This window comes from Gordionus sp. m RMFG-2023, chromosome 5, assembly GCF_954871325.1.
Source record: "Gordionus sp. m RMFG-2023 chromosome 5, tfGorSpeb1-WG-v2, whole genome shotgun sequence".
In the NCBI taxonomy this organism is placed as follows: Eukaryota; Metazoa; Nematomorpha; class Gordioida; order Chordodea; family Parachordodidae; genus Gordionus; species Gordionus sp. m RMFG-2023.
Genome location: NC_088779.1, coordinates 19,721,620 through 19,746,742, shown reverse-complemented (window position 1 = coordinate 19,746,742; position 25,123 = coordinate 19,721,620). Strand labels below are relative to the sequence as shown.

The following is a 25,123-nucleotide window of genomic DNA, read 5'->3' as shown; positions in this document are numbered from 1 at the left end:
ATTTAATTTTGGCCCAAATTTTATATATTATTTTCTTAAAATCAATAGAAAAAAGTTATTTTATTCTTTCAGATATTTTTTTGGGCAATTTATAACTGAATATCCCTTTTCTGGGCAATTCCGTTTTATATCTGAGCATTATGAAATAATTCTTTCAGTATTTTTTCTGAGCTTTGAGTATTCTCAATGTTTAAGGGGGGTTTCCGTTTAAATTCTGATTTATTAAATAGGTTAATAAAATATGAGACTCGATAAATTTGGTAGTATCTTTGATATCTTTTTATTTAGCAGCGATAGCATAAAAAGATTCAAATAAGAAATTTGACATTTTATAAATAAAGTGTGACACTTAATTAAGAGTGGCTACGATGAAAATGAAACAATTACAAAAGATTATTTTTAAAAAGCTAAGATAAAATATTATAGGGGTAACTATTTTATAAATGGAAAGGAGAGAGGAGTAAATTTATGTCAAACCACTTTTCCAGTTAATTGAAATTTTTTTATATGACTAACCATTTTTAAGAAAACCCTCAATTAAAATCTCTCATTAGGATATTTAAAAAACTTTTAGAAAATGATAAATAAATTCATAATTTTGAATCTATGTTCTAAAAATTGTAAATATTTTTTAAAAGAAAAAATTGATAGTATTTTTTATAAAATTTCTTCCAGTCATTATAAACCTTTAAATTTTTTCCCATAAATATCTAAAACTTGGGGAAAATGTTTAAAGGCAAACAAGAATTTATTTAATAATCCTTTAATTAATTTAAGCCTCGAAACTTCGAGAGGTGAATTTAAAACACAAATTTCAGATTTATATTTATTTAAATCAAAAACCTGGCTGTCTGCCAAAAAATCGATTTTAAATTTTTTTTAGAAAATTCGGGCCGGATCATTGCAATTAAATGTTAACTTATAATAATATTTTGTTTAATACCACAGCAACGTATCTAAGAGATAATTAAGATTAGGGGTATGATATAGTTAAGCATTAGTTTATTTTATAATAATTTCTTTGCTTAAATTTTACTAAAACTGGGTTCGAGATAAGGCCATAAAGTTATTAATTATATGGTTTAGGGTTATTCGACAATATTTTAAAAATTAGATTAAATTTAGTTTAACATTAACTACTTTTTATTGTTAATAATTTTGGTTAACAATTTTATTTGGGATTTTGAAATTTTTTAATTTTGTTGACTTTCTCAAAATTTTAAAATATTTTATTTGGGGAATTATATTCGTGGAGAAATTATTTTCCTAATCAAATAAATGATAATATAAAATTTGCCATGTTGTCGTCATCCATTGCTTAAAATAAAATTTATGAGGAGGAGGAGGGGGGGGGGCAAAAAAGGAGTCTAATTGAGATCCGAGGAAACTAAGATAGTTGCCTCGAAATATAGCAATTTGAGTTGAATGTAACATCTTTGTTAAATAATTGATCGAGATTATTTTATAATAAAGTTTTATTTTATCGTATTAACATTATTTTAAAATCAATTTATTTTGACAATTGATATTGATATCAAGTTAAATTCAATTTTAAAATAATGTTGATACGATAAAATAAAACGTAATATAAAATAATCTCGATCACTCAATCTTAAACGCGGATCCGTAATCCAAATTAATTTGAGAAATTTATTTATATAAAATCTAAAAAAAAAATGATAGTCTAGTGCCTAGAAATAACTATTTGGATAAAGTGAAAATTAGAAAGTCGTGATATTTTATAATTTTTGATCTTTCAGCTGTAATAATCTGATCATTTGGGTTAGAGGAAAATTGGGAGACACAAGTGAAATCCCAAATAAGGTGTTTTTCTCTAAACCAAGGATGTTAGTGAGCCCATCTGGTCTTTTTCCATCCAACAGGGATAAGTGGATTGGTTCCAGAAGGTTAGGGTAGTTGGTCAACCCTAATTTATACGAGTATAGAGTTAAATACCCTATGTCGACTGAACCGACCTTTAGAATGCAAACAACCTAAACCATGCCGGTCCTTAGGGTCAGAGTTTTCCCTTCACCCTTTGCATATTTGGGGTAGATTTGTAACAGCCAAATATTCTACCCTTAGAAGGCCGAGATCAGCACTAAGCAGCTTCAAACCATACATGGCCTGAATTTTGTCCCAAGTATTTAAGGATTGGAGTGTCTTCAATGGAGGGGTTAATTCTCATCAATTTCTTAAAGTTAGTCAGATGGGAGTTAAGAAAGTCTCTGTTTGCCGAGGGCTGTGGAAGAGATAAAAGGCATAAAATTTTCTTTCATAAGTCACAGGCAGTTTCAAATAGACTATCCCTACCCCTCACAAGACCTCCTCGCATTGAAGAGGAGAAGAAAGGAAGGCTGATAAAGAAACTAAATTAAGAGAGAGTGTCCCTAAATTGGTCGGAAGTTGGGCAATGACCCAACTAAATTCAGAAAAATAAATGTTTAAGATAACCTCAAGGAAGTTTTTAATTTTCATGTCTAAGGTTGAAAGGAAGGAAAAGTTTAGAAATGAAGATGAAGCCTAAAAATGATGTTAAATTTCCTTATTAAATATAAAGATAGGTGGGCGGGAATATTGTTTTCTATTTAGTTAAGCAAAGAGTTTATTTCTATAGACTTTCTATTATGGGGATAGCACTATAACGGGGATCCTAAAAGGGAGATTGACTTCCGATAAATAACCTTAACGCAATTAAAACCTGATGGGGATCCATCTAAAAACTAATTTCTGTTTTGTCCAAATTATAAAACAAGATCTATGGTTTTGGATTCATCAATTAAGAAATTAATGGCTTCTAACACATTAGACTCTGGACCACATAAGGTTCCGACGTCCAGGTACCAAAGGTTATGGTCAAGATTAAATCTGACTATATTAGAAACGATGTCATGAATACTAGGCAAAAGAGGAGTTAGCCAAAAGAATCCCCTTGTTGGATACCCTCCTCGGAATTCAAACATTGTCCCCAAAAACTAAAAAAAGAATTCTGGCCATAACAAGAATTTATATAATGGGAATAGTTAGGAAATCTTTCAAAGAATTTTAAGGAGAATGCAGGTCTATAAAAAACCTATTTAAAATCAACTTAAAACTGAATTAAGTGGAGGATTACCGATATAAATCCGAAGGGTTTGGGCAACAGCCTCGCTACCCTCTTTGACCCTAAAGTCAAATTGATAATCGTCAAGGTAATTTACGACTTGAATCTTAATAATATTATTGTTTTTAATAAAAACATAAAATAAAATGATATCAAAATGCATATAAAGATAGATATAGATAACTCTAAAATAATATCTAGAACAGAGCAACAGGGCTTTTTATAAAAGTGTATATACCGATATAATGAGATTTTTGCATTTAGATAATATAATACAACCCTCCCACCCTCTGCGCCAATTGAAGGTGTTTTTAGGACAACGAAGCAGTTTTAAGCACTATGATTTAGCCTTATTTCATCCAAATATTTAATTGATACACCTGCAATAAATCAGACTTGGGTTTTGGAAAATCATTTTTAGGGCTTGGGCCAAATTTTTTAAAGAAATTTAGTTTATTTAAAAGAGTTGCCATCATAAAAAAATATTGCAATTATTTTCTACTTGAAGTTTATTAAATAAACTTTAGTATTGTAGTAAACAAAATGATTGCATGAAAATAAACTCAAATATTGATCTTTATTAAGACCAATAAATTAAATTTTTGAGGCTTAGGAAAATTTTGAAACTTTGACTTTGACCGGAATTTGGAATTTATAATAATAAATATTGGTCGGGCTTTGGCCTAAAATTTTTTTATACTTGGGGCCTAGATTAGGCCTGATCAAAAAATTAAGGCCCATGAAGATTTCTGATCCTACTCCCTTTCAGATGCCTCGCCCATACCACCTTCAAAATTTTGGAAGCAAAATGGTTCTACTTTCCCGATGCTGCTTCTAGGAATTGCTTTATATAAATTTTGTAAATAAAAGGTAGATAAAAAATTATAACAACGATAAAGATGTCAAATGTATCGCATATAGAGCATGATACCAGAACAGAAATAAATATCACATTCAATATCGCGGTACTTTAACAACCTTTTATGATAGTGGGGAGAGGGCAACTTAACAGTTAAAAGAAAGTCTACTTAGTCATCTATGAGGAATAATAAATAGGGAGAATTTAATCTCATATAGTTTGCAATGAATAAAATTAAAATAGTTTTTTGATATATAATTATTTAGTTGTTTTGAAAAGGTTTGTAAAATATATAAAAAGTTTTTGCAATTGTATAAAGTTTAAAAAAAATGAGCATATATTGTTGTTAATAAGTTTATTCTTTGTCTTATTATCGGATTTTTAATCACTATTTAAAAATTATTTATATATAAATATATTACAATGTCAGAGATCCAAACCGTAACGAATATCAGTTCGGTTTAAGTTTGGATAAAAATAACCGTTCAAGGTTCAGGTTCGGTTCGCAAAAAATAAAAATATTGGTTCGGTTCGAACCTATAAAAACCGGTTTGAACACTTTTGTATTCAAACCTACATTCGAATTATGTAACGAATTTTTTTTTATTAAAATAAAAAACACATACATAAAACCTTCATTTTTATTAATTGCACATTTTAAAATTGTTACATTATAGTCTAATTTTTAACCTTACTTTTACTTTTGTTTTTTTTGCATACAAACTTTTTATAATCTAATTTTGTAACTTTACTTTTTATTTTTTGTAATCTTACTTTTTGTTTTTATATATATTCTAATTTATATTTTAGAAAATGTATATATACCTTAAGAAAAGAAAAAGAAACAGACACAATAAAGTTAATAATAATAAAAGATATTTTTACATACTGGCACGTTTATCATGATTCTTTTCATGGTGCCCCTCCAGTTTAGGCATAAAAAACTCGCCTTATGGAAATTTTTTTTAAAAAATAAAATTTTTTTTAAAAATGGTTAATAAAAAAATTTATTATTTGTATATAAAGGAAGAAAATAAAAGGTAAAATCATTGTGATATTTTTTTTTATATATATCATGTTCGCTTTTAAATTAATCAATATTCCTCATGAAATTTCGATTTACGATATTTTGTTTGATTTAACCTACAACTGTGATGTAAATTACTCTAGAATTAGGGGAACTGAAGATGTTCTATTTGAATTTGTTAATTTAAGAGATATGATTAATTGCTTCGAGTTGCTTAATGGCAAGCATTACATATATAATGAATCTGAATTTATTGAATTAAATTACATGTTCATCAAAATATAAATTGTTGAAACATAAAATGTTATAATTTTCTATATATATGTCTTATTAATAAAATATGGAAATAAAGAGTTTATACATAAGATTCCTAAGTTAGTGTGACCACTTACCGAGATTTATTTAGACAGAATATTAAATTATTTTTCTACCAGCACATCATCGGACTCTATTAAAATAAATACTTTGCTTAATAATTTATCAGACGAGGTTTTTGACAATATTAAATCAATTTGTTCTGATACCGACATTCTAGATCTTAAAATTGTGATTAAAAAGTTAACTTACCTTTTACCTGTGCAAGATAAAAACATTTAAATTAATAAATTTAATCTGCTGCAGCAAAACTCGTCAGAGAGTTATATGCTGTGGTACATAAGACTATCGAAAAATGTAATTTTTTGGACGACAGTAGATTAAAAGAAAAATTACATACATCTACCTTAAATGATAAGATAAAATATAAGTTCTCTAAAAATATTGACTTAGCATTAAACCAGGTCGAATTAGGGGTGAAACTGGACTGTATTAGCGTTAAGTCAGATGATAATAATATAAGTTATATAAATAATGATAAAAAGTCTGATAAAGATAAAAACTTTTACAATAAAAATAGAAACGACAACAATAATTATTTTAGACCTAATAATAATTTTAGAAATAATTTTAGAAATAATTACGATAATAGAAATGGGAATTACAATAATAATTTTAGATACAATTACGGTAATAATAATTCAAGATACCACGATAATTATAATAACTATAACTACAACAACTATCTCTATAACAATAATAATCAATCTAATTATGGTAGAAATAATACATGGTATGATAACAATCAAAGAAAACAGCTCCAATACAGTGACGGAAATCGTAACAATTACCGATCCTATTACAACAATTCAAATAATTATAGAGGTAATGACAATAATCAGAGAAAACAAATACAATATAATAATAACTCAAATAATTATAGTGGTAGCGACAACAATAATAGAAAGCAAATACAATACAACAATGATTATAATATGGATATTGAAGAAATTATCGAAGAGAAAGTTGGTTCTACAAAGAACAAAGATGATAATGATTTCAATGTTAACAACTTATCTGGTGACATGCTCAATGACAAAGATAACGCATTTATGACTACCTTAAAAGTGAACGATATTGTTACATGTATGCAAGTGGATACGGGCTCCAAACACACTATTATACCTCATGGTCTGGCTAAAAAACTTGGTATTAGAGATCTTAAGAAATCCGAGCTAAAACTCACCGCATATGACGGAAATTTAATCAAGATCATCGGCACTACTCAAGTCAAAGTGACTTATGAAGGTATCTCAAAATGTTTACAAGCGGTAGTCGTCGAATCAAGTAAAAATGCCTTGTTGGGACGTACATGGATCAATGCTTTCAAAAATATTTTAAATAAATTTATAGCTAATGTTGACACTAATTACGAAGATGAAATAAAAAAATTAATTAAAGAGTGTGAATCTAAATTGACTAATGGGCCAATCAATAAAGCAAGTGTCAAGTTATATTTAAGAAGAGATGCCCAACCTAAAATTATACCGCCGAGACGTATTCCTTATTCAAAAATTGATCTTGTTAGCAATGAACTTAAGAAATGGATACAAGATAAAATAATTGAGCCGGTGAATGATGTCCGTTGGGCAAGTCCTGTTACCGCTGTCTACAAAGATGATGGGAGCATTAGGCTTTGTGCTGATTTTAAGGACACTGTAAACCCAGCTCTAGAAGATTTCAGATACCCTTTACCGCGAATCAATGATCTAATAGCTAAACTTTCAGAAGAAAAGAAACTTACGAAGATTGACTTTAAAAATGCTTTTTTACAGATACCAATTGATAAAAGTTGCAGAAATATTTTAACCATATCTACGCACAAGGGATATTATCAATTTTGTTACATTATAGGAATTAATAAATTAAAATATTGGTTATTGAATAGTATTTTTTATATTGCATACGTTCATTATATTTTTATTTGGTTAGGAATTCAAATTCAACTTGTATTACTTTTTATGAATTCAAATTTATCTTTTCAATTCAACTTTTTATTTTTGTAATTCAACTTATATTACTTAGTATTTTTCGTAACCTTACTTTTTGTTTTTATATATATTCTAATTTATATTTTAGAAAATGTATATATACCTTAAGAAAAGAGAATGAAGTTAGTTAATAAAATATATTTTTACTGACTCGCACCTCGCGCCATATCGTTAGAATCCTTATTCTTTTCAAATTTACTATACTTCCTTTTGGGCTTAAGACCTCATCTGCAATTTTTCAACAGATTATGGATCAAATCTTTGGTGATATGGATGACATCATATTTTATATTGATGATTTACTTATAACTGGAAAAAACGATGAAACCGACCTTAACAACATAAAAAAAGTATTTGATAGAATATCATCGTTTGGGCTAATACCTAACTTTAATAAAAGTATGTTCTTTAAAAACGAAGTGAGGTTCCTGGGTCATGATATTGACGCTAAGGGGATTCATGCTAATCACGACAAAATTGAAGCAATAATTAATATGCCAGAACCAAAATCAGCTGCTGAATTATCAACATTTCTGGGAATGGCTGGCTACTATAGAAAATTTTTGAACAATTTTGCAGAAATTGCTGATCCTCTATATAAGATTGTCAACAAAGAAAAATGGGCTTGAAACCTTGAACACTCTAAAAGTTTTAATGATCTTAAGAAGTTGATTAGTCTTCCTGCTGCTTTGACATATTTTAACCCTGAATTACCTATAGGGATATCCACTGACGCATCGAAATGTGGTTTAGGAGCTGTACTATTTCATATTGAAAAAGACGGTAAAAAAAAACCAATAGCTTTCGCGTCGAGAACTTTATTAAAATCTGAAATGAACTGTACCAATATTGAGCGTGAGGCTCTCGCCATTATGTTCGCTATAAAAAGGTTCCAGGAATATTTAATCAGCACAAAATTTACAATTATTACTGACCATAAGCCTCTAGTTCACATCTTTACTAAGGGTCTTAAGGATAATAGTACCATAAGACTCCAGAAGTGGAATATTACATTAGGAGGATATGATTTTAATATAAAGTATAAAGCCGGTAAATACAATGTTGTTCCTGATTGTCTTTCGAGATTACCACAAGAATGTCATGATGAAACTATTGAAAATATCACTATAATAAATGAATATGGGGAGTTATACCTATTAATTTTAATCAAATTCGAGATGAAACTTTGAAAGATATTGAATTAAAACAAGTTATAAATGATATTAATAACAACAGGCCTATAATGAATACATTTATAAAAACATTGAATTGGAATTAAGTATAATTAAGGATTGTCTTTACAAAAGCAACAGAATCATAATTCCGTCTTCTATGAGAAAAAATATACTACAGTCATTACATGAAGGTCACTTGGGAGCAGGAAAAATAAAATCCTTAGCCAAAGATTACATGGGGTGGCCTGGTATAAATAATGATATAGTAATGGAAGTGAAAAGTTGTGACGATTGTAACATATATCATGATAATCCTATAAAGATACAAAAACCATGGGTTTCGGTTACCAAACCGTTTGAAAGGATACATATAGATTATGCGGGTCCGTTTTTCACAAAAAATTGGTTGATAATAGTCGATGCCTACAGCAAATTTCCAATTATTATTCCTGTTAAAAATATTACGACTGATGTTACTTTAAAAGAAATCTTTAAAACTATTTCGCTATATGGAATACCTGAAGCTATAGTTACTGATAACGGCACTAACTTTACGAGTAACGATTTTGAAAAATTTTGCAACAATTTTGGTATTAAACATGTGCTTACATCTGCTTATCACCAGCAATCCAATGGCCAGGTAGAACGCATGGTGAGAACGTTCAAAACACATATGAAAAGGAATATTAAAATTGACCTAGATATCACACTTGGCAAATTTTTATTTAATTACAGATACGCGTAATGATACTACAGGTGTTACACCTTCACAGAGAATGTTTAATCGAGATATTAGAATTAAATGGGACTTATTAAAACCGTTGGAGGAGAAGGAGAATAAGATAAACGTTACTTTACCACGTAATAGAACTTTTAATGTAGGAGATTTTGTTTGGTATAAAGTACAAGGTATTGATAAATGGTGCAAAGGCATGATCACACATAAAGAAAGTGACATGATGTTCCAAATTAAGACAGAGAAAGGTATTTTGAGGAGACATTTAGATCAAATAAGAATTAGAAACTGTTTTAATACAATTATCAACTATGACTCTAAGGATTCTTTTAAGGAGGGAAGTGTGGACAAAAATATAAAAATTACTGATAATAACGATATAACACCTATTTCTAGACCTGTGCGAATTAAACAAAAACCTGATAATTTAAAAGACTACATAACTTAAAATATAAAATAAATATTAAATTGCATAAAGTAAATTAAATATTAAAACGCTTATAATAAAACGCAAAAAATTAAAACGCTGAAAATATTATAAAACAATCTTGTTGATTTATCATTCGTCGTTTATTCTTATATCCAATATGATGAACTATTATTTCTTATTATTCGCAACTTACTGATGATAATAACAATTTTTAAAAATGATAATAATAACAACTGAGTACTACCAAGCAAGCTATGATTAATGAAGACAACTTACGATAAAGATATCAAGCTTGCGATTTAAACAAACCAACGTGAAAAATCGATTTAAACAAACCAACGATTGGGACAAGCCAACGTTATGATGATTTGTGATACAACTTGATTACCAAAACGATTAACTATTTGGACAACAAACTCTCTATGACTTCTCAGATGAATTTTTGGGAAGGCTTTCAGAAGAGGGAGAATGTTACATTATAGTCTAATTTTTAACCTTACTTTTACTTTTGTTTTTTTTGCATACCAACTTTTTATAATCTAATTTTGTAACTTTACTTTTTATTTTTTCGTAACCTTACTTTTTATTTTTTGTAATCTTACTTTTTGTTTTTTATATATATTTTAATTTACATTTTAGAAAATGTATATATACCTTAAGAAAAGAAAAAGAAACAGACATAATAAAGTTAATAATAATAAAAGATATTTTTACATACTGGCACGTTTATCATGATTCTTTTCAAAAATGATATTTAATTTATAAATATAACAAATAAATATCAATGATTAATTTTAATATAAACAATTACTTCAAATTTTTTTATTAAGTCGCTCAATTAATATATTTTCAAAATTCGTCTCACTAAAATTATATCTGTAAGGAGATAATATAAATTTAATTGTTGAAAAACTCTTTCCACACTAACTTGGGTAGCCGACACTGTCAGTATGATATCAGATTTGATGTATCATTTATAATATTATATGTAAATAATTTATATATTGGATTTAATTTTTCTCTAGGCATTATTATTTATAAGCTTGAAAAATGTTGTAAAATGGCAATATACTAAAGTTTATAAAAAATGACTGATACTTATCAATCAAATGTGATTGATAATAATTTTTAAAACAATTCAAACATAATTAAAAATTTTGCAATATACTAGTAATAACTTACACATTATTTTATAAGCATAAAATTGTGAGACTCGAACCATTTCAGAAACATTATAGCGGTTCGGTTCAGGTTCGGCTAAAAATTTTTTACAGTTTAGGGCGGATAAAAAATACAAGTATTTAGATGGTTTGGTTCAGGTATGGATACCTGTACAGTGTCTATACTTAGAGACCTGCAAATTAAATTTTTTGCGGCCTGAGCTCGACTCGAGCCCGAATTTAAAAATTGGTCCAAGCCCACCTTAAATTCGAGCACAAATTTTTTGTTCCAGTCTGACCCGAGCCCAATTAAAAAAATTTTTGAATAGATTTTAGGTATGACAAAAATTATCAGATGAAAATATTTCATAATTGATATAACTAATTAATATTCCAAATTTTATGTTGGCAATAATTATTTAACCTGACAGAATATGCTGTGTGTAAGTAATAGAGTTTTAACTAACAACACAACCACAGGAAATTGTTAAAAAAAATAGATAAATGAATAAGTAAAATGTGCTAGTTGAAGAATGACATGGGATTCTGATTAATATTTTGATAAAACAATATGATTAATGAGGATATTTATAATTAATTTTCGAGCTTATAGCCTGAAGAAAAAGTCTCCTATGTCCGAGATAGAGGCTCGAGTCAGGCTTCGGACAGCCAGTACAGGGCTCTATCTCAGATTCTAAATGTTCTTACATCTTATGATTTACAATGTAAATAGCTTTTTAATCGTGTTACAAAATCCGATTTTATGACATATTAAAAAAACGGGGGCAACCCCACTATGTCTTACTTCCTGTCAACCAAAATATTCTCCAGAATTGGGCCGCGATTTCATATTTCCTGATAGTTATATATAAATATCTATGTTTATGTTAATATAATCTTTTAATAATTTAATTGATTATTTTTCTTATCATAAAAATAAGTAATATTCATCTTTTTTTGATCCCGTGGGTGGGACGGGGGCCCTTTTTGATTTCAATAAGCAATTAGCACCCTATATTTAATAAGTCCAAAGGCATCATGGGTAAGAAGTATACTGTGAAAATAATAAAAATCTAAATTATAAAATAATTCTATACAACATATCGAAATCTTAATAAAAAAGGTTAGTTTAATTATATTATAACTAGAATTAAAAATTATTAGCGAATTTTTACAGAAAAGACTACCTATTAACCCTCCTTTTCCCATCCCAATTCTACTGTGTAACTTTAATGTATAAACATTGTACAAAGAACAAATTCTTATTTTGTTTTAGGATATAATTTACTCAAGGATATGTTAATTGATATATCGTTAATGCATTTTATAAATATATATACATACTATTGTTAAAGTATATTTTATTTTTTCGTTTTATTAAAATAAAATTATATATTATTTTTTTGTTATTTTATTTTTATAAAAACCTTTTGTATCTTAAACGCCATAGCAATAAAGAAAATTTTTATTCAGTGGATGAGTTAGGTTTCTAGCAAAAAATGCCTGAAAAAAAAGTTTAATGCATTTAAACACTAATAATATTAATGGATAAATAAATAACACCAACCCATGAGGTTATCCCCCTCCCCTTGCCAGGGAACTTAACCGTTTTACGGTCTTTCAGCATAGCTGGGGTTTTCTAATATAATATTGTGATTGTCTATATAACTAACAATTGGCCTGTTCAAAACAAAATATTTAATATTTACATAAAGTCTAATTAAAAATAAATATATAATTTTTTAAATACTTTTTATGATTTGTTTATTCTTTTATTTATCTGTAATGATATTTCTTTATTGTATTTTAGTTTTCTTGTGCGTCATTATTTGATGAATAATTTTAAATATTCAAAAATTTATAAAGCATGGAATATTTTTTGATTTTATTCCTATTATCTGTAGCACTATCAAGTAATGTTATATATTGTATATTGATGTAATATAATTGTATAATATTTATAAATTATATCTGGGTACGAAATAAATTTGTTGGTTTCTTAAAGATAACGATTTTTAATAAAAGTTATTACTTTAACAAGGATGGATACAATTGGAAGCACTTTCAAAAAAATGTATCCTTGCTAGAGCTACATGCTGCTGTGGGTATAATGAAGCTTAGTTATAGCTATTATTCATAGACAGAGTAAACATTATATGATCTATTAAGCTACCTTCAAATAAAAATCTCAAAAAATAATTTAGGTATGTCCAAAGTTAAAGTTTTATTTAAATAAAAATTAATTTATTAGTTGGATACATAATGTATAAATGCAAGAATCATTAAAAAAAGAAATGAATAAACACGAAAATTATCAACTACCTACATAGCATACATACATTTATTATATGCTAATCCAAGATGTAAAAAATAATTAATATTTTTTTAGTGACAATTTTCTAAAGTAATCATCTTTGTCAATTAAATTTATTTCTCATAGAAGCAGCTGGATGACTATTTTACCACTGCAATATAATAATGCATTGGCCTATTTAAAAAAATGCCAAATGGCCATTTGACCCCTTCCCCAATAAAATAAATGTTTATTTTTAAATAAGAAAAAAATAGTTATCTGAACCATAAAACTTCAAATCAAAAGTAAAACATTATGAAAGAACAATTAAATATACTAAAAAACATTTATTAAAATCTGTTATCTCAAAATTATGAATACTGGATATTGGTAATCTACTCCTATTTTTTTAGAAAATTTTGTCCACAAAATAATAAATATAATAAGATCCAATTATCACAAGAAAATCTACTTAATTATTTAACACATCAGTTATTTTATCTTTGGGAAAAGTTAATACTTCATGTTTAATATCACTATCCTTGTCCAAACTAGTTTTAATAGCAAATTCTTCATAGCGTTAGATTAAATATTGCCTCTGACCTTTCATTTGTGGACCTTGAAGTAATGTTTTATATATGTTAGCTATTGATGATGTTAGTTGCGCTAAACTACCAGCTACTTTTAAATAAATGTAACTGAGTAGTTAAAACTACTAAAAAAAGTAAACACTTGGCATAGCTTAGCTTTATATGTTATCAGCTTCTGCCAAAATTTCATATATTATTAAGAATTATTTATCAATTTTTACAAATATATAAAATTTATCAATTTAATTAATTTTTTTTCCAAAAAAATCTAGCTGTCTTATTCTTATTAAATAAAAGAAATTATATTTTCAAGTTTTAAAATGTTTCCTTATTTTTTTGAATAATTTTTATTGGAAGAGGCAGGCAATAAACCAAGGTGAGGGAAAAGGGAGAAACCCTCCCCTCCCCAACACAAATTTGCTTGTTCTCATAAATATCATTTTAAGCTAAAAAAAATTTCCCCATACATACACTCTTCTCCCCAAAAAATGTTGATTTTGATAGAAAAATTAGTAAAAGTTAATAGCCTTTAAAATAATAACATAATTCAAAATTTTAGTATTCTTATTCTTAAATAAATGAAAACCCAAATTTATTTTTATAAAAATCTAATATGGTCAAAGGCCAACAATAAATGGACCTACAAATCTCCAATGATATTTATGGGGACAATTCACCCTTCTCTTGGCAAAATCCTGGATATGCTTATGTGTAAAAGTATCTTTAAGCTATATTAAAATCTTATGGCTACAACTGCTTCTTAGTCCTAGATTTTTCTTATTTTATTCAGATATAAATTAAATACATTATATTTATAAATCAATGAAAATATAGGTATTTGAGCTTTAAAAGTATCAATGAAAAATTTTTTAAAATATTATATTCTATATTTTTTACATTTATCAATTACCTTTACCACCTGAAGATGATATATATTAAAACCTTTGAAATTAATATATTCTTATAGTTCATTGGCATAAGAGAAACAACCAATCCCCACTGCATAGGATGGAAAAAAACGGGCCTAAAATTATGGAAAGTGTCAACATATGATTTTTATGTAAAGTCTCTGTTAAAATCATCTTATAATTCAATTCTCAACTATAAATTTTAAATCTCCATTAATGGTTTTTTTTATTTTAATGGAAATACATTTCAGACATTTACAATCTTAGATTTATACCTGTCTATTTAAATAATATTTTTTTTCAAGTATTTACAAAAATCATTTTAAATATTTGAATAAGTCTAATTTGAGAGGAAATTTCTGGGTCCTTAAGCATTTAAAATTTAATATTTGCCATTCAAAACGGCACGTTGCTCAACATATCAACCTAAATTTACGTAATTAGCATATAACAATAAGAAAGAATTACACAATTTTTTAAAGTTATAATCAGTCCGCATTAAATTCCATATATTTTTATAGAGTTTATAATAATAAAATAAATATAATCTAAGTAATGTAATTAAAAATTGTTCCTATTCGCGTTATACACTATCGGGAATAATCCCTTCATTTTGGTGTAATATGCTAATTATATTATATTACTAGATATAATGAGAAATTAAAAATAATAACGATTTTTTGATTTAAATAATAAAATCAAATAAACTTTAATATGAGATTTGTAGGAAACCAAAATTAATTATCCCTCCAACTTTTAATTAATTCTTCTATTTTTTAAAAAATATTTCGTAAAGCTATAATTTTTTTAAAAATAGGACCATTCGAAAATATACTTGGAATATTTTATGAATACGGTGATAAAAGCGTGTTGTGGATACAACAGAGCTACGCTAGGTTTTCCTCAAAATCCATCAAACTGGATAGTTAATTTAGGGGAGAAAAAAAATGAGGAGCCCTTCACACGTTTGTGGGCAAGCCGCACGTACTTGTACGCGCAACAGTCCGAGAACTGTCGCTTAAACGTCTATAGGCTAATCAACAAAAGAAATGGGCAAAACAAAAGCCTATACCCATGAACTGCCAAAATAATTTAATTACTTTAAGGGTGGGTGGTGGCTAATTTTAAGTTTAACATCTAATGTAAGCCTTGATAGTTACTTAGAACTAATTGAGAATATGTTCATATCCATTGAGATTAGAAATTATTCATGAAAATAAGGAAAAGCTAAAATGGGTTTACCACAAATTGTTTAAAAGGTGATAATTCCAGTGAATAGGCAAAAACTAGTCAGTAATCGGATTATGACTATCCAGCAACGAACACCACACAACAAACGGTTATTTTTTCCTTTTTCCAGAGAAACAAAAATACTCTATGGAGTGATAGATAGATTATATAGCGAAAAAGGTCTTTGATAGTGATAACGATATGAGAGAAAGGAAACTATGACGCAGAAATAGGAACCAGCTCCGTAAGTTTTAGGAAAATGGAAAAGTAATTGTTGGCCAGGATTAAACAAAAGGCATTTTGGCTTGATTGTTATATGATATGATTAAATTGATATTTTAATAAGGTAAGTATATCTAATATGATCTCACATTTCCACATAATATTTTGATTGGCCAATCAAAAAGATTTGAATTTATTAAAAATATAAAATGAGGAAATTGAATATTATTGATTGTCTACATGTTCAAAATAGCAAAGCAAATCCAGTAAAACCTGTTGAATTTGAGATTTGAATTAGAGGGACCGATAATTTTTATCCCAGAAAAGAAATTTCGCTTAAACGCTTCCCACAATAGATAAAATAAGAATCCTTTCCACTTCCATAAACCTTGCCTAAATTGGGAATTCGCTCAAATAGTTCCTATCCAATATAATATTTAAATATACCAATTGAAATGTTGCTCAGAGATTTAATGAACCACGTTTCTTTCAACATTGGAAAATTATTAGGAATAATTTTTTTATTATTTATGGTTAGAGTAGAGACTTCCTCGGGCACAATTTTTTTTCTGGTTAAACAACTGAGATTAAATAAAAAAATTAAAACCCAAGCTTGTGACATATTTTTGGAACCAGCTGTTTTTTTAAAGTAATTGAGACCTTTCTAATTGTTTTTTGGCCATAGTCTGTTCGCGATTCGGTGCAAATTTTTTTTTATAATCTAGGCCCAGAATTTTTCATAATGGAAAAAAAATCTCAAAACATTTATTTTATTTTTTTCTATTTTAATGCTATTCATTAAATTACGATCATTAAATGGATTTTTAGTGTGTAATATACTAACTGGCCAATTCTTTTTTAAAGAAATAACACTGATGTAATTTCTAGTTTATCTATTTTCTTTTATTCAAACTCATGAGACAACATCATTACGTGACAAATAGAATTTAAATTCCAAAAAATGCCCGAAATTCGTTGTCCTCATTGCCCCCCTTTCCCCCCCAAAAAATCAATACACATTGTCTAAAAAAATGAGTAGGATATAATATAGTATATAAATTTGAATTTTGTACAAGATGTGCTTCATTAAATTTCATGTTTATGCAATCATAAAAAATGGAATATTTTTGGTCAAAAAATATGATAAATCGATGGGTATTTTAAATAATTTATGTAAAATTTCGACGGAATAAACCATAACGAATATTTAATTTGTTTTTCCAGTTATGAATAGTAATATTTCTTGCAAAAATTTTCAGCATGCGCTTTTTATCAACAATCATCAAATTTTTGCTATAAAATAAAAACTAAATATATCTTTCAATCTGATAAGAGATTTTTTTATAAATAAAATCCATTCCATAATATTATGATTAGTGTTGTTAAACGGCTCGATTCGAGCTGAATTTTAAAAACGGCTAACTCAATGTTTTAATCAGAAAAATATTACGCAAGTCTAAAGGTTTAGATGGCATAAAGATTTGGACATTTATTAGTGAAATCTCTAAGCTTAAGCAATATTTTTCTGTCTAAAATATTGAGTTAGCAGTTTTTAAAAATCGGCTCAAATCGAGCCGTTTAACAACATTAATTATGATTATCTTATTGTTATTGGTCATAAATATAATATGTAGTATCAATCAATAATTTTAATTAATAAATAAAGATATAATTTGGTTAACTACTTACCAAGATTTTAATTTAAGCATAAAGCAAAGGCTACTACTTTTACACCATGAAAATTTTATTTAGGTTAGAGATCATATTTTTATTTCTATAAAATTTATTAAAATATTAATTTCATAACTAAGTATATTTTATTTTAACATAATTCGTAGGTTATTATCAATAATTCATTTGAAATAATTATAAAAGAATTTTAATTTTCATTATTATTTAATCTTAAATCTCTATGCCATATTATTTAAACATTTGATAACAATCTTATGATTATTAACCAGTTAGATAGGAAAAGAGAATTAATTGTATTCAAAAAAAGGTTAATTTGACACTTCTATATACTAATTAAAAATTACAATCATTGATTATAATGCCTAACATTATAATATTCTACTACCATCAATCCATTCCCAAATTTTTTACCATTTCATTATTTTTTAAAATCGAAAATAAAAATCCTATTTTTAAAACGCAATTAATTCGCCTTATTTTTTTTCTCGAAACAACGTATTAATTTTTCAAAAAAAAAATGTTCGGTTAGTTTTAGCAACAATGAAGAAATTTTTTCTTGTATTAATGAGTCAAATTTTTTGAAACGTTTACAAGTTTATCATGTGAAGCTCTACCCGCAACATTTTCTTAGAGTACATAGTTTCTCAGATCGTAAATAACTCATATTAGCCCAGTTTTTACACTATTATTTTCAATAATAAAAATGATGAATTAACTATTGATAAATACCCAAATCTCACAAATTGTTATCGAAAATATTTTTTAAAAATATATTGTGAATCGCAAATCTTTTTATTATTTCGACTTATTCTTCCACCACTTTCATTCAATCGGAAGGCTGCCCACCCCCTTTTTGGGTCAATTTATAACCGCGACTACTATCTCTGGAATTTTTCCTCCTGCCTAATTTAATCTGGATAAATTCACATACTGAATCTTCAAAGTATTGGCTATTAGAAATAGTTAATATATATTTTATTGATGGAAATTATTTTTGGACCAACGCTCCCTTACTATTGGTTGATCTGCATCGGGCCTAATTTTTCAAGCCCGGCCCGGCCCGTAATTTTTTTTAAAAAGTTTTGCCGGCCCAGCCCGAACCCGAAATTTATTTTAAAAAAATTTACCGGCCCGGCCAGGCCCGAATTTATTTAAATATAGAAATTAATATATATAATTACTTAAAATAAAAGACATATGTTATATAGCGTTTAGTTTCAATAAATTAAATCAAAATTTTTTGTTTTACATAAAAAATTCAATATAAAATTGATAAATTTAGATATATTTAATAAAATTTCCAAGGTCCGACCCGATTCGGCCCGAAGCCCGTTCGGGCCGGACTCGGGTCGGGCCTAACTTTGCAGATCTCTAATTGGTACGTTGGTCTATCAATAGGTAATTAGCATAAAAAAAATTAGAACCTAAATATAAAATTAAAATATTTTATGATATTGCTATAATACTATACAACTTTAAGATATAATAATTTACTGATTATCATAAAACACAATAATTAATTTAGGGATTTTTAGATAGAAAAAAATGAAAATTATTTAAAGTATATTTAATGTAAAATTTTTTATTCAATTAATACGATTTCAATTTAAAAAGGTTTATATTAGACATTACATCTTGGATTAATATATGACAGGAAACATTCTTTATAAAAAAAACTTATTGTATAAAATTTTTTTTCTAAAATAGGATAACTAAAAATAAATTTATAAAAAGGTTTTTTAAAAGGACTATAAAAATATTTTGAAAAAATAAAAAGGCTTGGGGACATCCAAGGGATAAGGAACTCGGAAGTTGTTAGACTGTGTTACATTAGATGATAAATATTCATTTAAAATTATTTAAGTTTGCTAGCTAAATATAAATATTAAGGCCATGCCGATCCACAAATTTTTAAATGATCCGATATCACTAAAAAACTGATTCAATAATAATATTGATTTTACCATCTATCTTTGAACTAATCTCATAAAATTATCCAAATGATTAAGTGTATTTTGTTTTTTATTATTCGAAAGTTAATAATATTTAAAATATTTGTAATGTTTATGGGTGTATGTGGTTTTTAAACAGCTCTAACCGATTATAAAAAGGACTAAATCAAAATTTTAGCCAAAATATTATTTCAATAAGCCTCGAAATTTCGCCATTAGGAGTCCAACCCTTTTTATCATCAATGGGCAAAATCAATAAGTTTGAGTAATTTACTTTTGGCCAAAATCTCGCTAACCTTTAAAAATGGGTTAAATTTATTTAACAACACTAGCTGAATTTAATTAGATAGTTTAAACTTCTTTTCTTGTTGCAGATAGTATAACAAAAAGTAATATAAAATTATTAATTATTTTTTGAATATTACAAAATAAATTGAATTTTAGTTTCTTTCATTAATTATAAATTTTTTTATATAATTATATATGTTAGCGTCATTGTGTTATTTATTCAACTTTAAATCATTTTTTTAGCGCGTTTATTTAAAATTTTGATTTTAACCGGAAATGTTTTTTATCATGCTTGGAATACTTACCCTATAAATATGTGACAATTTCGCTATGAACTTCTGAACTTAATATAATTTATATTAGTTTTTCCTTAGATTTTTTTATATAAATTATAAATGACTCAAAGATTAACCTCAAAATTTCCAAAATTCATAAGATAGGTATTCTAAACATGTTGGAATACATTTCCGGTAAATTGTTAAATTTAAAAAAAGGCTTTCAAAAAATGATTTAAGTTGAAAAAATAACACAATTTTTTGAAAACGCTAAATTTCAATGCCGATCAGATATTTATATCAGCACCGCCCTAATAAATATGCAATAATGAACAGAACTAACGTTTCACGGAACAACTATCAACATGCTCTCTAATTTTATAAATGCCATTTAAAATCATATTAATTAATGTTATAAATCTGAAAAATTTATGGTAAGACTCGATATTTTTCAATTAGAGGTCCAAACCTTTGTGCCACCTATGGGCAAAATTTATAAACTTATTTAATATTATTTTAGCTAAAATCTGAATCGGATCTTTTTAAAAATCGGTCCGAATCAATAGATTCAGTGCCAATTCTTCTATAAAATGTAGCTCCATTTCAAAAAATATAAAAACCTTATATTAATCCGTGCCATAATATTCCTAAGCTAAAATTAAAGCTACCAAATATTTTTGTTTTATTTATATATTTTTATAAAAATATTATCCTGCATTTTTATTTTAACATCAACATACCCATTCGACCACAGGCAAGTTTTTTTTACAAAGAATCACTTACTCCTTGTGACAAAAAAACCCTGATTACAATAATTGATAGGCTACCTTTATCGTGACACTTTTTCGATTGATATTCATTATTAATGTTTTATATGTAAAAATATATTGTTTTTTAACAAAAAAATTTTTAAAATTATTTTTCTCTTGACAATTTTTTTGAACAAAAGATATGAAATATTATAATAATTTATTTTATTTATTTTTGTGAATTGAGAAGTTTTTCACTGTATATTTATTATAACAAAAATGCAATGCAAAAAAAAAGAATAGTAAAATTATTACCTATAATAATAAGCGGTTTAAAAACAATCCTTTTTTTTAAAAAAAAAATTTAATATTTTATTTTTTTATCTAAATCTATTGATAAGTGATATGTGTTTTATGTTTTTATAAACTAGCAATTTTCCATTGTAATAGATAGAGAGATAGGATAGTAAAAATATACTCGGGGCAAAGTAGACATCGGACAGTCTAACAGTCAGGGGTAAAGTAATTTCGGGCCTGGCCTTTACGGGTTTGGGCGAAAAAATTTATGGGCCTAATTTTTATCGGACAGAAATACCCCCATAAATATTTAATATTGTTTAAAAATAAATTTTTTGGATAGGATAATATACTTCATACAAATATATATACCAGATATAAATAATTTGAGCAAAAGATATTTTTTTAAAAATTTTTGATTTCATCTTGAAAGATTTTTTTTGCATTTAAAATTACAAAATATTTTGACATTTTTAGGTAAAATTTGATCAAATTTTTTTATTTTCAAACTGACTTTCGAAAATCGAAATGTCGCATATTTAAGGAGTATAGTTAGATAATTGCTCTATTTTTTGGCCTAAAAATATTACCTCTATCTCGGAGGTTTTTTTAAAAAACATAGCAATTTGGTGAAAATAAATTAACTCACGTCTCAATTCTTAAATAATTTTTATTTGACAACGCATATAAATTAAGGCAATTTTACCCAGATATTAAAAGTATTGCTTTAGTTATCTTAAACAGGATCTTCGTAATATATATTTTTTAAAATTCCTGTTTGTTAAGTGGCGATTTATGGAATATTCATGGCCATAAAAATATTTAAATTGATTATTATAAGGAACAAAGGGACAGATCAGCACTAAATTCGAATTTTGCGCCAATATTAGAACAAAATAAATTCGTGTATCTTTAAATTTGAAAACGAAAAAATTAATTATACTACCAGAATTTAATCATTTAAAATTTTATAGGCAATCATATTTATTTGCCTATTCTCTAGAAATAATATCAAAATCGGGTTGTAAAATATGCGATGGTAAAATTCGGAGTCTATATTTTAGAAAATAGAAATGTTTTTTTTATTATCATTTACTAATTTATGCATTGTGAAAAATTTGAATATTTAATTTTTTTTTTAAACATACAATACTCACTAGGGGGTGTGGTAGTGTTTGGTACATCTGCCTTTGACAAATTTTAGATATTCTATATGATTTATTTGCTCAAAATTATTTTGTCTAACATTTTTTATTGGTTGAACTGAACGTAGTGTAGTTATTAAATATGGATATTTTTTTATTTTATCCATAAAATAAAGCTTTAATAGTTTTTACAGAAAGTCTTTTCCTCATAAAATAGGCATCTCTGGGATAAGAAAGAAAGAAAGAAGCAGTAAATAAGTTTATCTTCCTATATTAATTTAAAGACAATTTTTATTTCAGACATGTCCAAAATCTTTTTAAAAAATTTTAATGAAAATTCGTATGTTAAATTTTAAAAATTTTCTAATTATATTTTGGACTTTTTTTATTTTTATATCTTTTTCAATATAAAGTATCAAAAGTATGTGAATCGAATTTTTTGATATTTTGGACACCACCTCAAGGGAAAAACATATTTTATTTCAATATTAATTTATTATATAATTTATCGATCCGCCACCCGAACTCTTAAAGATCGGACTTGGGCACTTGCCAAAATGTTTTATTCGGGATTTTCTTAATGTTTTTTTACAGTTTTATTTGTTTATAAGAGCGCCGACGCAAGGTTTTATTGTAAATAAGAATAGACTTAATATAACATAACTCTTGAACTCGACTTATAAAAAAAATACGTAACTCTGTTTGCCATATTGATTTGATAAAAATATCGATTATGACGCTATCTGTTCTTTTTCTATGATATACTATATTTTATATTGTAAATTTTTTTTCTACTCATGTAAATATATATTACTAAATATACAAAATACTATCATAAATAAATGCAATACCAATTAATGAATACAAATTTAATATATATTTATTACAAAAAATGTTAATATTATAAAAATAGGTTGGTATATGTATATATGATTTTATGGAAATATCTCGAATAGGTAGAGGAAATAATTCCGAAAGCATTTAGTCACCTCGAAATACAAATTCAATTTTTTTTAATTATAAACCGATTAGGGTCATTTGACAGGAATTTTAGTTTTTGACCTTTCCCATTCTTCTAAAAAAAGGACATAAAGAAGTATGAAAAGAGTCAATAAATGTGGCACTATCACCCCCCCCCCCCAACCCCTTTCTTAGATTGTTAGGGAGTCTTTGGTAAAAATAGTTACATTGTTTGCGCTTTTTAATTAAAGATAGGTTTTCATAATTATATAATTAGCAATATAAAAATATGAAATAATTAAACGCAATTTCAATTTACGATCAATAACCCATTCCTTTTAATATAGCAACTTGTAACTATGTTTGGCTGTCACTTTTTTTAATTAAAAAAATTATTCTTACAAATTATTTATAAAAATGTTTTAGCAATTTACACAAATTTTTATACCTATGTTAATGAAGCAAATATTAATATAAATATATATATTTTTTTACCTTTGAATGTTTTATAATTTTTAGTCTCACGCGAAGATTCTTTGAATTTTAATTGAATGGGTGTTTTTGGAAGCCTTTCATCTTAAAAATAAAAGTATCAAGTAGAAATTATAAGGTTTTTTGAATAAGATCTAACATATAATTTTATGTTGGATCATATTAATAAAATATTTGAGTTTCAATAACCGGATTATTTTATAAAAGCTAAAATAAATGGAAATTTTTAGAATTTGCGTTTTACTATGATTAATATGCAGTTTACAATCATACGTTCAATCGACTATTCTTCGTATTATTTCACACTCAATTTTGATATATAATAAGAGATCGATAGATAGTCTATCGGCTAAAAAGGTGGTATTGGCACATCTTATTCAGAAAAATAAAAAGCCGCAAATAGAAAGATAAAAGAAATGATACGAAGCTACTATAATTTTAAATCGTTTTATTAATATATAGCTGTTAAATGATAAGTTTCCCTAATTTGATAATGAAAAAAAGTGCTTTAACCTTTAGAGTACAACTTGTCGAAATCGCAATAATTTACTATTTAAAAATTATATTATATTTTTTTATTAAAAAACAAACTAATTTATAGGGAATAAAAATAATGAATAGGCCAGTGCTAATCACTTACCATTTGCTTTTTTTATATTAATAATTGGCGCGTTTTAACCAGTGCAGGTGTAAAAAAATTAAGGTTATCGAATTCATCCTTGCCATTAGTTCTATCCCAATAACCAAAATACTCTTTTATAAAAATATTCAATGATTTTTATTATCAAATCGTCGGCTGAATATTATACTGTTCTATATCTATTTTTTTTTAAAATTGTCAAGGGGGCTAAAAATAAATATATTTCTTGCAAGGAATAATAATGTAATCAATTATTTTCAATTACATTTTAACATTTTTATTGTAGATATATAAGAATATGGTATTGAAGAATTTATTTATATAAAAAAAGCATTTTACAAAAAGGTGGATATATAACGCTATAATACTTAGCTAATGAAATTAAAAAATTTTACGCCTAAATGTAAGTTTCTATATTATACTGACAGTTCAATTTATAAGCATGTTGATCTTGATTAAAACGCTAAATGATATATAGATTTAAATATTTATGCTTATTTTTTTTTTATTATATCGTTCTTTTTAATAATAATT

At 26.4% G+C, this 25,123-nt stretch overlaps 1 protein-coding gene across 1 annotated transcript in view; it reads left to right on the top strand.

Annotated features, from left to right (window-relative positions):
* Positions 1-12,683: 12,683 nt before the first annotated feature.
* LOC135929598 (fasciclin-2-like) overlaps positions 12,684-25,123 on the top strand; it is a 32,852-nt gene continuing 20,412 nt past the window's right edge. The window contains exon 1 of the mRNA XM_065466254.1: positions 12,684-12,769. Coding sequence (XP_065322326.1) covers positions 12,724-12,769 — 46 coding nt within the window. The 5' untranslated portion in view covers positions 12,684-12,723. The remainder of the gene's footprint in view (positions 12,770-25,123) is intronic.